General features: G+C 29.7%; 1 protein-coding gene across 1 annotated transcript; it reads right to left on the reverse strand.

Moving 5' to 3' along the window:
• Positions 1-4265: 4265 nt before the first annotated feature.
• Phum_PHUM547180 (uncharacterized protein) lies at positions 4266-4598 on the reverse strand (the record flags this gene model as incomplete). The annotated part of the gene is made up of 1 exon (XM_002431740.1): positions 4266-4598. The coding sequence occupies one exon, from the start codon at positions 4596-4598 to the stop codon at positions 4266-4268; it is 333 nt and encodes a 110-aa protein (XP_002431785.1).
• Between the last annotated feature and the right edge of the window lie 11458 nt (positions 4599-16056).

Consider the following 16056-nt stretch of genomic DNA (forward strand, 5'->3'; position numbering starts at 1 on the left):
CGATCGAATAATGAGATGACGAAGCAACAACACTCTAGGATTCATTATTATTATTATTATTATTCTTTTATAACATTGTAAGAAAATCGATTCGATACTACAACTTCTACTACTACTAATAATAATAATAATAATAATGATAACGAATGAATAAATAAATTATATACGTATATATTCAAAGTTCGTTATAATTTACGATCGATCAATAATCGGATTATTGATTTATTATCACTCTCTCGCGAATGAGATCCATTCATCGATTCGCGTTATGACGTAATAAAACGTTAACTGATGGGGGAAAATCCGCGAAATAATTTCTTTAAAAAACTTCACGAATCTATAAATAATAATAATAATATCACGCGTACGAACTAACCTCGCGCGTAAGGATACGTCACAAAAGAAAAACGCGTAACAGAGAGAGAAAGAGAGAGAGAGAGAGAGAGAGATTTAATGGCGGTGGTTCGAACTCTGGAAGATTTCATCACTTTTTTTGGTATTATATTAATAATAATAATAATAATAATAATATTCATTTGAGTTTAAGGCGTAGTAGATGCGGCGGCAAATCCGACACACACTGACATCGGAAATATTGCCTGAAAATTCAATTTAAACCACATGTGTCATGTTGTGTACGGTTGGACCCGATGTTGAATTTATATTCATGTCGTCGTCGTCGTCTTTCAATCCCTCTCATCATTTCTCTCTTTCTCTCTCTCTCTCTCTCTTACATTTTTTGTAATTATATTACCTAAAGATATGAACGTTCGAATATTACATAAAAATGATTTTTTTTTAATGAGAGGGAAAAAGAGAGAGGGGAGGAGAAATTTGCAGTTTGTTTTCCTCCCGTCAATCCGCCATTTTAACACCTGTAAGTACCCGTCGTTCACGAATGATAAAAAAAAAAAAAAAAAAAAAAAAAAAAAAAACGTTTCGAATAAATTTAGTGATAATTAAATATCGTAATCGAAATATAATAATAATAATAAACGGTGGTGGAAAAAAAAAAATCATTTGAAAATGGGTCGTTAATAACTGTGGGTAGTAATAATGCGCAAAGTGTCGAATAACGATTGGGGGGAAGGTTGGAAAGGGGGTCAAGCCACATGGGATTCTTTCAAGTTGAATCTATAAAAAGGCAAAAAAAAAAAAAAAAAGAAAAAGGGTCCATTTTGGGTTTTCGGTAAAGGCTCGGGGAGGGACATCATACGGGAAACACTCGAAGAATAGGAAACGACGATGTGGTGTCGGTTGAAGTACTCTCGAGGTCATCGAGAGCTCTCACCGTTTTTTTTTTTTTTTTGTACTTCTTCCTTCTGGGGTGACAAACGACCGCGTTTTTGTCACTTTTGTTATTTTACTATCAAAAAAAAAAAAAAATTTTTTTTTGCCTGTTGCACCAGAAAAGAAAAATGTAAACAAACAAAACATTTTCTTACTCTCTCTTTCTCTCTCACACGAATTTCTTTTTCTTTTTTATAAAAAAAATTTTTTTCTTACACCCCTAAAATTTTATCACGCTTAAATGTTTTATTATTATTATTATTTTGTCATTGAGTGTTTTTAATAAACTTAAAGTAGTCGTTTAAAAATGCGGGTAGTTATGCGCAACACTCAATTTATAAAAGTGACAAAATATTTCAAGAGAACAAAAATTTTAATTTTTTAATTTCTTTTTAATATATATAAAAACAAAAAAAAAATGGTGACGGTTGTTTCGTCAGGACACAACAAACGATAACCGTGATGATGATGATAAATGACGTCACGCCAGAAAAAAAAAAAAAGGAAATCCGGATAAGGTGTTGATTATTAAGAAAAAATCGATAAATCGTTTAGGCAAATTTTTTTACCGGCGATAACGTTTGCCTCTACCCCCTCCACTCCTTTCGACGCCCCTCACGGTCCCCTACGCTCCCCACCCTAACGCCCTCCCCCTCAACTCCCTGACCAAATATTTCACCGTGACGTGTTTTTTTTTTTTTTTTTTAATTTTTAATGAAATTTTCCAGGTTTTTTCTTCCTGTTGCGTACAAAAAAAACTTGTTTCCGCTTTTCCTTTTTCTTCCCCCCGTCCCCCATCAAAATATACGAGTAATAAATAAAATTTAAAAAAAAAATCTTCTGCTGTTGCGAAAAAAGGAAAAAAAAAAGTTTTTAATCAATTTAAACAAGTCTCGTAAAATACTTGGTGTATATACGAAAAAGTTCTTCTCGCTTTTAAAAAAAGTTTTTTCTTAAACCTCTTCCTTTCCCCTTCCCTCCCTCCCTAACCCTTCTCCGACCCCCCTCACCCCGCCTCCCCACCTACCTTCTCTCCGGGAGTGAGAGAGAGAGAGAAAAACGTATTCGATTTAAACTTAAAACAAAAATTGATTTGAGATTTTTATCTTTCGGTTTAATTATTCCTTTTGAAAAAAGCTTTTAAATGTCTTTGGAAGAAGACGTGGAAGAAGAAGAAGAACAAAAATGTGGCCTGTATGGAGATTCAATTTAGTAAACGCCTCTTTCATTAAAGAAGAATAAAAAAAAAAAAAAAAAAAATTTAAAATTTATATATTGAAAAGGTCTCGGAGTTAAAAAAAATTTTTTTTTAATGGAACTGCATCGAAATCGGTCCACATCTGCTGGAAAGAATTTTTTTTTTTGTTATCAATGAATAAAATTGAATTTTTTTTATATAAAATTCTTCCTTGGGTTTCTTACTCCTTCTTCTTCTTCGCGACTGTTGAATTTGCAACGACAGGAGGAGGAAAACCACTGCGGTAGAGTTTTATTATTATTATTATTCGGCGTAAAAGTTAATATAAAATAATATTTTTTTAAAAAAAAAAAAAAAAAAGACCTCATCCAGAGATGAGATGATTCTTCCTCTTCTTTCTTTTGGGTTTACGGGTAATTAAAATTTGAGAATAGAAAGAGGGCGGCGCGGTTAAGCTTATATTCAAACAACGACGCGACCATCATCTTCGTCTTCTACACACACACCCTAGTGGTTTTAAATCGCAATAGTGAGGGTGGAAACCCCAGAACAAAAGAACATCAACAACAACAACAACCAGAAACGTCTAAAAAAATCGCTAATAATAGAAACAAAATCATCATCATCATCGCCATCGTCGTCGGTGGCATTGCACGGTTGAAGGAAAAACTTTGGCATTAAAAAAAAACGACAAATAACAACCAACAAACAAGAGTCGATTTTTTTTTTTTACTTCTCCAGCACTGATAACGTTGAAAGGAGAGATAAAAAAAAAAAAAAAAAAAAAAAAATTAAAAAAAATTTCCTTGATAATTTGTCGAAGATTTTTTCATATGGAAAATTTTTTTTTTTTTGAATGAATAAAAAAAGTTTCCAGATCTTTCCATCTTGACAATTTTTTTCTTTCCCCACGTTATAAATTTTTTTTTCTTTTTTATTTCTTACCAACCCATAAAAAAAAATAAAACAGGTTGATAATAAATCATATTTCGATGATTTGAATTTAATTTTTTTTTTTTATATTGGTAGGCCTGAATAGTAATAATAATAATATCATCATAGAAAAATCCGACAGTGAAATGTTAGTAAAATCACGCATAATGTACGAAGAATAAAAAAAATAATAACGTCGTGGCAGCAGACTATATTCGATTACAAAAATTTTTTTTTTGTTTTGTTTATTCTCCGACTCTTCATCGCTTCCGCGAATTACGAATTCGAACCAACTTTGACATCATCATTTGACGAACCTACGGACGGGAGGAGTATTTATCATCCCTTTTTAAAAAAATCCTTTTTCCAGGAATGAATTTCCGAAAAAATAATAATAATAATAGTAATAATAAACGTCGGCTTTCTTTTTCGTGGTATCCTTAAGGGTTTCTTTTTTTTTTTTTTTCTCCATTTAAATAAATATACAATTGCGTTCGACGTTTGAATTCCATCAAATTTTTTTAAACAAAATCATTTCCCTCTCTCTCTCTTTCTCTCTCTCTATTTATTTTTTTGGTAAAAGGTTCACGTTCAAAGGTTTCAGAATGAACAATGTTTTGATAAGCGGTTTTCCTTTTTTTTTGTGATCTTCTTCTTCCACGCCTCCCCTCCCCCTTTCTCCCTTCTCTCTCTCTTTTAACTTTTCACCGCGACAAAATAAAAAAACACAAAACCCGACCAAGAGATTATCATTATTATTATTATTATTTATTTATTAATAATTATTATTCGAAATTTATTTACGAAAAGGTTAAAGGTCGCATTAATGACAAATATTTATCAGTTAATATTTTAAAAACACATAATAATAATAATTTACGATTACGACCCGTAATTGAAAACAAATCAAAAAATAATAATAATAATAATAATAATGAACTCCGATAAACGAACAAAATGAAGACAAAGTGAAAAAATTTAAAAAAACAAAATGATAATGATGATAATAATAATAATAACAATTACCTGGATCTGTATCCACGCTTTGCTGTGAACCCGGAGGCTGGGATAAAGGACCTGGAGTACCTCCAGAACCCGGTGATCTTACATCATCATTGCCTGGACCGTAAGATAAAGACGATGATGGCGGTCTCTGTTTGTAAAAAGAAAAAAACATTATTATTATTATTAATTAACCCAAAAAAAAAAAAATTTACGTCGCGATCGATAAATCGTTCGATCAATCGATCTATCGATCAAAGTTTTTACGTTTAAATTTTTATTAAAACTTTTTGGTACTACAATCGGGCTTTTCCTTTTTTTTCAACTATTTAAAATTTTAGTTCAGAAAAAAAAATTTTTTTATGTTTTCCATACAAACCAACAAACAAACAAACAAACGAATTTTCATAATAATAATAATAATAATAATAATAATAATAATAATAATAATAATAATAATAATAATAATAATAATAATAAAATGACACGTAAAAGAAAATAAGAGTTGCATTAGGGTTGATTCCCGGGATGCTTTCACAACAACCCGACTTCAATATAAATGATTTTTTTTTTATAAAAAACCTTAAAAGCGAATAACGAAAAAAAAAAAAAAAAACAAGATGATAAAGAAAGAGAGAGAATACGAGATGGAAAGAGAGAGAGTGAGAGAGAGAAAAAAACAAAACGAATATAAGAAGCCGACTACATATTTATGTACTTCTAAATATTCCCAAAAGGATTTCAAAATAAAGAAATGAGCACGACATCTCACTTTCGAAACGCGACTTCTCCAGGGAACCGTTATATATTAGGACTATGCCATTCCAGTCAAAACAACACTCCACCACCCCCACCATCCGAACGTGTTGGGAAAAAAAAAAAAATTTTCCGTTCCCTTCACGGTACCACGTTCTAATATTCATTTTTTTCTCTCTCTCTCTGACATATGCCAGAATCCTGCAATATTAATATTTCATATGCATTTAAGTGCTTTCGATTATTTATTTATATTCTAACTCTCTCTCTCGCGCGCTTTCTTTTTTATTCTAGAACAAACACAATACAAAAAAAAAATTTTTTTTTTTCTTTGTACCTACTCTCCTACTCATACGACTAAACTATTTATTCCCGATAAATTCCCGTTAATAATAATAATAATAATAATAATAATAATTAAATAAAACGTCAAAACGCATACGCCATATTGTTTTCCTTTTTTTTCGTTATTCCAATTATTCCAAATTATTTTAATTCAGTTTTTTTTTTTAGTAACAAATTTAACCACATTTAATTTAAATCAACCACATTTTTAAAATTTCCTTATATCCAAAAAGGAAAAAAGGAAGAAGGAAAAAGGAAAAAAAAATTTTAAACAAATTATTTTGTGAGCAATTATCATTGAGGGAGTTGAAAAGAGTCAGTTCGTGTGCATGCACGAAACTTCACCATTTTTTTGTCATAATTATTATTTTTTTTTTTCCTCTTTCCTACAACTACAACAACAAACAACAATCCGAAAATAATTGTTTGAAACCGGAAGTTTTTAAGGAGGTAGATATTTAATTTTAAAATTCATAATAAGAACACGAATGTGAGACACGTTTCCGCCTTTTTTCTTTCCTTCTTTCTTTCTTTCTTTCTTTTCTTTTCTATTTTTTTTTTTTTTTTACAAAAGATCAACCACCTAGAAAATAATGTCATTTTAAACGTGACCCCTTAACCTTTTGTAATTAATTAAAATAATTCCGTTAATGATGATGATGATGATGATGATGATGATGATGATAATGATTGAAGAATAACTCGTAATAGCGGCGAAGGGGTTCATCGATAAAGTGTCTTCGACGATACCTTTCAACAACCACTTCCTCTTCCGCATATCCATCACCCCAACAATAATAACAATAAAGCGAACGCGACAAAATATTAAATAATAATAATAATAATAATTAATTAAATGACGTTTAATTTACACACGTGACGTAATTTTTTTATTAAAAAATATCGATTGATCCAACCGATTAGATATCGATCTATCGATCCATCGATCGATTGACGGCATTTATTAAAAATCCTTTTAAAAATAAAAAAATTAATAATTTAAAATACATAAATAAAAAATAAAAAAAATTTGGATTACGTCATCATCGTCATCGTCGTCACGCAGTCTAAGGAGAAAAAGAAAAAAGTTTCTATAAATAAATAAATAAATCAAAATTTTTTTAATAATTAACGTATAAATTTTTTTTCCTCTTTTAATAACCACGCTTCTTCTTCTTGTTTATTGATTAATAACCCGAAATTAATAATGATAATAATAATAATATTCGATCGATTTCAAATCGATTAATTAATACATTTAAGAAAAAAAACACACACACGCACACGCATGTATACGCGCCTAAAAATTATCGTTATCATTATTATTATTTTTTAGTTCGATTTATTAATTAATTTCGATTTTTTTTTCTTTTCGTTTGTGCGTGCGTGTGTGCGTGTGCGTGCGCGTGTTTTATCCGCCTCGCTAAACTTATTGATTTGTCCCGATTATACGAAACGAGGGTTCGTCAAAAATTAACGACAAAATTTTTTCAATTTCCACGTCGACGTGCGATTCGCCATTTTTACGGACGGACGTAAAAAAAAAAAAAAAAAAAAAGGCGCGAAAATAAATTTTTTGAATTTTTATTTATTTATTACAGTTCGATTCTTATAGAAAACGAGTTTCACACAAAGAAAAAAAAGAATATGGAGGAGAAGGAGGAGGAGAAGGAGAGGGTGAACGCAACAAACAAACAAACAAAAACCAATAACAATAATAACAACAACAACAACAATAATAATAATGATAATGGTAATATATAAATAAAAAAAATAAAAAACTCGCCTCCGGGTTTTTAAACGCATTTTCACGTGAAATAAATACATAAATAAATTTAATAAAATAAAAAATAAAATAAAATAAATAATACATGACAACGCACAAGTTCTTTTGGCGGTTTTTCAATAATACATAAAAAAAAAAGACAAAATTTAGTTTTCGAAAAAAAAAAAAAAAAAAAACAAGTTTTTGATGGGGCGAACATGGACGTCAAATTCGATTATTTTTAAAATTCGATTGAGTTAGTTTTTATTTATTTATTTATTTTAAATAAATTATATATATATTTATATTTATCGTCGTCCTCGTCCTCGTCGTCGCCGTCGCCGTCGCCGCCGCCATTATTATTATCATTATTATTATTATTTTACCGACTTTAACACCGGTTTAAAAAAAAAAAATAAAATAAAAGAGGAAAACCCCCTTGTTTTCATTTTTTAATTTTTTTCCCAAATGAAAAAAAACAAAAAATTATTAATTATATATATATTATCATTATCATTATCATTAACATCATCATCATTGTTAAAGTTTACGCAAATTTCTTTTCCATTATTATTCCATTTGAATATTACATTAAAGCAGCATTTGAGGTTGATATGAATGAACGTCATAAAGTTAAAGTTCGGGAGATAATGATAATGGGTCCCAACTCGTATCACCCTCGGGTGGCGAGGAAGATGGAAAGAAAATACAGAGAAAGAGAAAGAGAAAGAGAGAGAGATATGATTGTGAATGAGGGATGACTTTTGAATCTTTCCATCTCTCTTTCTTTCTCTTCGTACTTTTTTTTAAATAAATTTTTACATCTCCTTTTCACGATTCCATCTACTCCGCTTATTATCTATTTATCTATTCATATAACTTGTTACACGTTTCTTCTTACACGTTTCGAACGCTTATTACCAAGTGCGTGCGAACGCGAAACGCGCACGCAACCGTTTTATATATAAAAAAAAAAAACATTTTTGCATTTTATACTCCCGGCAACATTTCATCATCAAAAAACTGTCGTGCAAACGACAGACAAGACACATTACTCTTATTTATTATCATAAATTCTTACGTGCACGCACACACGCACACACACGCACGCCGACAGCTTTCCAAAAAAAAAAAAAAAAAAAATCAATTCCTACAACCATTTACTCTTACGCAAACTTTTCGCCAAACAAAAAACAAAAAAAAATTCCAAGAAACACCAAAAAAAAAAAAGGTTTGCCAACAACCCCCAACATAACAACACCAACAACAACAATTTTTCATTTCCAAGAAAAAAAGCAGAAGACGAAAAAAAAAAAAAAAAAAAAAAAGGAATATTCGAAACCAATTGAAATTCTTCTCTCTATATTGCTTCAACCTCTTTGAACGCGTCATATAACTTACGAGACCCACCTATAATAAAAAAAAAATTTTTTTTTTCTTTTTCTTTTTCTTTCTTTATTTTCTGGTTGTTGTTGTTGTCGTTGTCGTCGTCGTCGTTGTTTAAAAGGCAAAAAAAAATTATATAAAAATTCTTACAAAAGAATCGTCGGTACAAAAAAAAAAAAAAAAAAAAAAAAAACGAGGACGACCTTCTTCTTCTTCTTCTACTTCTCCTCTTCTCTTTTACCATTAAACTCTTTAATACAAAAAAATTCATTTATTTACGACCTGTCATAACGATTCAAACAATTATTTTATACAATATTCTCCTATATATAATAATAAAATAAAGTAAAAATTTCTTTATTTTTTTTACCTTCACCGTTTTTTATTTCGTTAAAAACAACAAACGACAAACGACAACAAACGTTTTCAAAAAAAAAAAATTTCAATGAAACAAAAATAACCGACGGAATCTCTCGATCGAGTCACTCGCGATTCAAACGAATATTTATAAATAAATAAATATCGAATTAATCGATATATCGAATCGATTCCATATAAAAACCATAATTGCATTCATTTGCATTTTTTTTCTTATTAATTTTCATACCGGAAATGATTTTTTTAAATATGGCCGACGGCGATGAATTCGAGTGGGATAATTTGATTATTAAAAAATAATAATAATAATAATAAATTTTGAAATTTAATTAATAATTAATAATTGGCAAAATTAAAAAAGAATTTCTTCGGGGAGACGAAGAGAGATAGAGGGAGGGAGGAGAAAGAGAGAGATAAAAGGTTACCAAAAAAAAAAAATTTAGGGTAACGAAAGATAAAAAAAAAAATTTGACAGACGTTTTATTTTTTTTTTCTAAATGATTAACAACAAGTTTTTAAATTTTAATTCCAGGTATTAAAAAAAAAAAAGTGCAACATTATGTTTTAATGAAAAGGTTTTTGCCCCCTTTTTTTCTTAAAAAAAAAAAAAAAACCTTTTTTTGTTGTTAAGGTAAAAGAAAGAAAGATCAAGATGTCAGTCAGGTACGTAAAATGAAAATTAAAACTTTAAAAATAAAAAAAAAATACTTTTGCTGAAATTATACGAACAAAATTTTAAATCGTTCGATTATTACGGACGTGACGAAACGATAATAATAATAATATTTCACATCATGCTGGTGATGGTGGGAGGGAGGGGTTGTGGCGTGCATAAAAAAAAAAACAAGAAGAAGAAGCAGGCTTAACTCATACCTTAATTATTAATCCTGACGGACACTATTCCAATGAGAAAAGCGAAAGAGAAAGAAACGAAACAAACGTGAATTTTTCTTTTTAAAATTTTTTTTTTTTTAAAAAGTTAAAGTTGGCTATACTGTTACTGGACAACAAACAAAAGAAAAAAATCGGAAAGGAAGTCGATTTAGTGTGGTGGTAAAAAACAAACAGAAAAATAATCTTAGAACTTTCTCCATTTTCCCCGAGTGACTGACAATGTCAAGCGGCGGATTTTATGCGCGCGGGAAAATCGCAACAAACGACAAACGACAGACGGCCAAGAATAAAAAAAAATTATTATTAAATTCTATAAAAAACTCTTTTGACTGAAACGAGAATTTTTTTTTTTTTAGGTAAAAACGAGTTTTTTTTATCAAATTAAAAAAAAAGAAAAAAAAAGTAAACAACCACCGCCATTATGATATTTACCAAACTCGTAAACTCGACAAACGATTAATTATTTCGTTTCTCCATTTTAATTTTTTTTTTTTTTTTTTTTTTTTGGAAAATAAACTGGACAAACAAAACAAATTTAATTTTACCTGTCGAACTAAAAAAAAAAAAAAAAATTTTCTCCATGAAAAAAAAAAGAGCTATGGAGCTATAAATTTTTTTATACGGCCAACAACAAATGAGTTGTTATAAATAATAGTCAAAACTAGGGTCGCTTGCAAATTTTTTTTTCTTCTGGATAATGAAAAAGGTTTTACAAACGATAAAACTCTTCCAAAAAAAAAAAATTTTTTTTGAATTTTTATACCTGAAAAATTTAAGGGTGAAAAAAAAAAGAAACTATCGAGTTCGAAAAATAATTGAGGGAGGGGAGGGGGCGACAATATGAAATTCAACAACAACAAAGACAACGACAATAAAAAAAAATGATTTTTTTCATCGTTTTACTTTCTAGCAAAAACAACAACAAAAATTTTCCAGAAAAATAATTTTTTTTTTTTAAATTTCCATGATTTTTATACGATGAGATTTTCGAACGAAATTTATCAACCAACGGGGGGAGGGGAGGGGAAACACGTTTGTTCGCGAGGAACCTCAAACCGTCTGGAGAAAAAAAAAAAAATTTAACCAGCTGGAGATGGAGTGTCCGACCGACACCATCGCGTCATTTCATTTTTATCATTAAAACCAAAAAATTTTTTCCCAAAATTTTAAATTTTAATTCCCGTAAAATCCATTTAAACAAAAATTAAAATTTTCAAAAAAAAAAAAAAACGAACAAACGACAACAAACAAACGAAAAACAAACGAAAAACAAAAGAAAACAAATGAAAAAAACTCAGTTTTCCAATTTACATTTGATTAATTTACATTATAAGAAAATTTATTAAAACACGATTGGATTCATAGTATACTCCCGTCTTCTTACAATTCCCCCGAAAAGAAAAAAATCAAAAAAAATTTTTTTTTTTTTTTTTCATTTTTTTTTTCGGAGAACTTTAAATAATAATAATAAATTAATGAAGTCGAAACAGTTTATAGAAACTTTAGAGCGTGTGTTGTTTGTCCGTGTATGCGTGTGCGTGTGCGTGCGTGTGTCCAGTGTGTGTGTGTATGTCTGTGCCACAAAATGAATACAATGAATTTATTCTCGAGATTAGAGAATCTTTTTCTTTTTTTCATTATTATTATCATCATCATCACCATCATCATCATTATTATTATTATTATTATTCATGAATATTTATAAAGAGCCGGTTATGAAGTCAAAAAAAAAAGTTGTTTCGGCTTCTCTATATGACCTCCTTTTTTTTTTTTTTGATTCTTTTCAAGTTTTTCTTTTTTTTTTTTTTGTCTTCGTTGGTTCGCATTGAATAACATTAATTATTTATTATTATTATTATTATTATTATTATTATTATTATTATTATCATTATTGTAGCTTTTTTCGTTTAAGATGATGGCATTCGTATATAATTATAATATATATTATATAAAGTTACGTAACGAAGAATGTTATGCGAGATGATAACGTGCGACAAACGACTTTATATATAAATGTTTGTGTGTGTGTGAGTGTGTATGATACAACAACCACATTTTAGTTTCATGCGAGGGAAGTAACGAGAAACAAACGAAGAGAAAACGAGAGAGAGAGAGAGAGAGAGAGAGAGGGGGGGGGGGGCAACAACTTGGAGAGAGCGAAAGAAAAAAAAAATTAAATTAAAGTACTTGTGAGTTTTATTATTTCCCTCGGCTGTCAACATTGCATACGTTTGCAACAAACGAAATCACCGCCATCGCCGTGACTACAACCGCCGATGAAAATTTTCGGTATATTTTCCACCCGACACGAAATCATCCAACCTCTCTCTCTCTCTTTTACCTCCCTTTCAAACACTTAAAGTAATCAATTTATAAAAGCTTGAATTCCCTGCACTTCCCCCTCTCTCTCACTCTCTTTTCTTCGAAAAGAAAAAGTTTTATCCCCGTTCGTTGCAGATTAGTCAAAATAAAACTTGGCGTCAACTTAATTAAGACAATTGATTTTTCACAAAAAAAAAAAAAAAAAAAAAAAAAACTATTTCATAAAAAAAAAAGGTTTCTTACAAACCTCGATTTCCGTTACCGACCCGACACGCATTCACGCACGCACACAACACGCACTTCCGCTCCCGCACGCACGCACGTACACAACGAAAACGCGCCAATTTTTTTTTTTTTTCTTTCTTTCATTTCTTTGTTGTTAAGGAATGAATAAAAGAATTGAAAGTGACGAGATTAACTGTGACACGCTAATGCATATAATCGCGTTATGGAGACGTAGATCGGGTGTTCCATTCGTGGGGTGGCTCCCTTAGGCCCCCGGGACTTTATGGGGTGTCAGAACGTTTTAACTTAATTATTGATGTTCAGAAAATGTGCTTGTATCACATTATTATTTTATTTTTTAACTTTATTTCATTTACTCCTCTCACTCTCTCACTCTTTCTCTTTCTCTCTCTCTCTTTCCGACTCGTTTTTTAAAAAATTTTATTCCAGAAAATTACTTCTTCCCCTTATTCAATTGTAAATTTCACTTTTGGAATATTGATTCGACCAATAAAAAAAGGGGGGAGGTAGTAATTGACAAAAGCTTCGAGAATACGAATTAGATAATGTAAAAACCTTATTATTATCATTATCATTATTTTTTTTTCTCCAGTGAGAAGAGGAACTTTTCGAATATCGTTCACGTTACATTATCATCGTTACAATCGAAATGAAAAAAAAAAAAACTTTCAACTGGAGAATTTGATGAGCATGAGAATAATTAATTAAACATTAAGGTGGCAACCCTGCACCTGATATTTTCAACAAGGAAAAAAAAATTTAAAAAAAAAAAATATTTTTCCTCCTGCTATGTTTCAGCATAATAATTGCAGACGATATTAATTATCGTTAATTAATTATCACCTGCGACTACTACCTTTCGTTTCCTTTTTCTCACTCGTAACAATAATAATAATAATAATAATTTATTTTTTCTTTATTCTATTGCCACGAAAAAAAAATAATTTCAATAGTTTTTCCGTTTCCTTCGATTTCGTATTTTTTTTTTTTTTTTCCCAGGGAATTTCGTTTAATTTTGGAAAAATTTTTTTTTTTTTACAAAATCACGTCCGAAAAGGAAAAAAGAAAACAATGGAATAATGAAAAGAGAGAGAGAGAGAGAGAGAGAGACGAAATTAATTACGGGAAATTTTCAATAGTTCGAGCGATCGAATAATAAAAAAAAAAAAATTTTTTAATAAACGTCCGGTCGAATGAAAATCAAATTTTTTTTTCTTTTTTTGACGATGTTTAACAACAAAACCGTCGGTGATAAAAACGCAAATACAAACAGACAAACGCATGCACGCACGCACGCATGCTTACACGCACTCACACACGCATAAATCCAAGAAGGTGTAAATAATAATAAAAAATAAAAAGAAACGACGTGTTATTCATTCACGCAGACACACACACACACCACTTTTTATTATTTTCAGTCACAACATCAACATCAACAACATCATCATCATCATCAACAACAACAACAACCCTCCGATAAAGATTATTTTATGTATTTATATTATTTTTAAACTATTTTCTCAGAAGAGCAATTAAAACGTATTTAAAATATTTATTACGCGGTATTGCGTTTGCGGTTTCTTTACAACTGCAAGATGCGGCGGCGGCGGTGGCAGCAGCAGCAGCAGCAGCGGCAGTGGCAGCGGTAATGATGACGATGATAATGATAGTTTCGATTTAAAAAAAAAAAAAAAAAAACAGAATCGAAAATGGCGGCGGCGTAGGTTTTTAATAAATTTTCGAACGCTCACGCATTTTTCCTCCTTTTTTTCCCTTTTTTTTTTCTTTTTTTTTTTGTTTGTGTTTTCCATCGCCGAAAATTTTTTATCGATCGAATTATTTTCACTTTCGCCACGTTATAAAAAACATAAAAATAAAAAAAAAAAACCCGTCGGGTGTGTCCGCCATATTTAAATAAAAAAAAAAAAAAAAATTAATTGTTATGCAGATTTAATTATAAAAAAATTTATTTCGGGTAATAAAATTAAGGTAAACATAAAATTTATAAAAAAAAAAAAAAAAAAGTAAAGTGGTTTATTCGATTGTATTATAACACCAATAAAACGTCTTCTGCTATTATAAAAAAAAAAAAAAAAAACGAGTTTTAAATTTTTTTTTTTTTGAATCAAATTTGGCGATTAATATGGTCTCGTAAATAAAAAATTTTATAAAATTTTATTGCATTGTAAAACCCTGATCATCATCGTCATCATTTCGACAGATCGTTTTGTCGTCTGCTAATAAAAATTATTGTTTAATAAACTAAATATTTTTGTTTTTCTTCTCTGTTTTTTCTTTCGAGAATCGTTTAAATCTTTCCCACATATTTAATATCAAAAAAAAATTTTATGTCTGTTGTAAATATTTGTTGGAATTTTTTTTTGCGAAATGAAAACCCGCGAAAATGTTTACGCCAAAAATGTCGTCGTCGTCGTCGTCGTCGCCACCGCCGTCGACAGATACGTTCGAACGTAGTAAAATAATCGAAAACGACCATCGGACTTAATAACATTAAAAAAAAATAAAAAAAAAATAAAGAAAAAAAAGTTTTATATCGTAAAAATTAAAATGACATTTTTAAAATTAACTCCAAGGGTAAAAATTTAGGGGAAATTTTCTTTAATACTAATAATAATAATGATAATGATAATAACAGTGGAAATGGGTTGGTGGAAAGAAAAAAAAATGAACATTAACACGTTTTACAAAGACATTTTTTTTCATTTTTTTTTGTTCCGAAACGAGTTTTATATTTTTCAAAAAAATGTTTCGCTATAAAACGCCGGATGATGTTTTGAATGACGTCACAACCGTACATGCGACATTTTTTTTCTTTACCCAGAGGAGAGGAGAGGAGAGGAGAGGGGGTAAATCTTTAAAAAAAAATTGCGCTCACGAATATTTAGTTACAAAAAAAAAAAAAATGAAAGAAAAATTTTGATTTTTTTATACTTTTTTGTTGTTGTTGTTTGTCGCGTTGTTGTTGTTGTTGTTTCGAACCGGACGTAATTACATGTGTTCAAAGTTTGTTTGTCGTTCGCAATGCAACGAAACGAATTCGGATTATTATATCATTTTTGTTCATGACATGCCAAATTATAGTGACACAAACGGTCTGCGTGCACGACATGTTGTCCGTTTTTTTTCACAACACAACACGAGAATCGATTTCTCGTTTGTGCGGATATCGAATTATATTCCCAATAATAATAATACTAAAAACAATATCAATCAATCATTTGTGTAGTGAGAGAGAGAGAGAGAGAGAAAACAAATTTAGAAAAACGCACGAAAACGAACATTTATTCGAACAAAATTATATGCGAAAACTCGACTATATATACACCATCGTCGGGAAACTAAAGCGGAAACGGAAATGACAAAAATCTGAAATGTTTCTACTACTACGTTTAAATTCGCAGCGTACAAGAAAAACAATATAATAATAATAATAATAATAATAATAATAATAATAATAATAATAATAATAATAATAATAAAATCTTTTGATTTTTAATTACGATTTCATCAGTGCGGT

Source organism: Pediculus humanus, genomic scaffold (genome assembly GCF_000006295.1).
Source record: "Pediculus humanus corporis 1103172108293 genomic scaffold, whole genome shotgun sequence".
Taxonomy (NCBI): Eukaryota; Metazoa; Arthropoda; class Insecta; order Psocodea; family Pediculidae; genus Pediculus; species Pediculus humanus.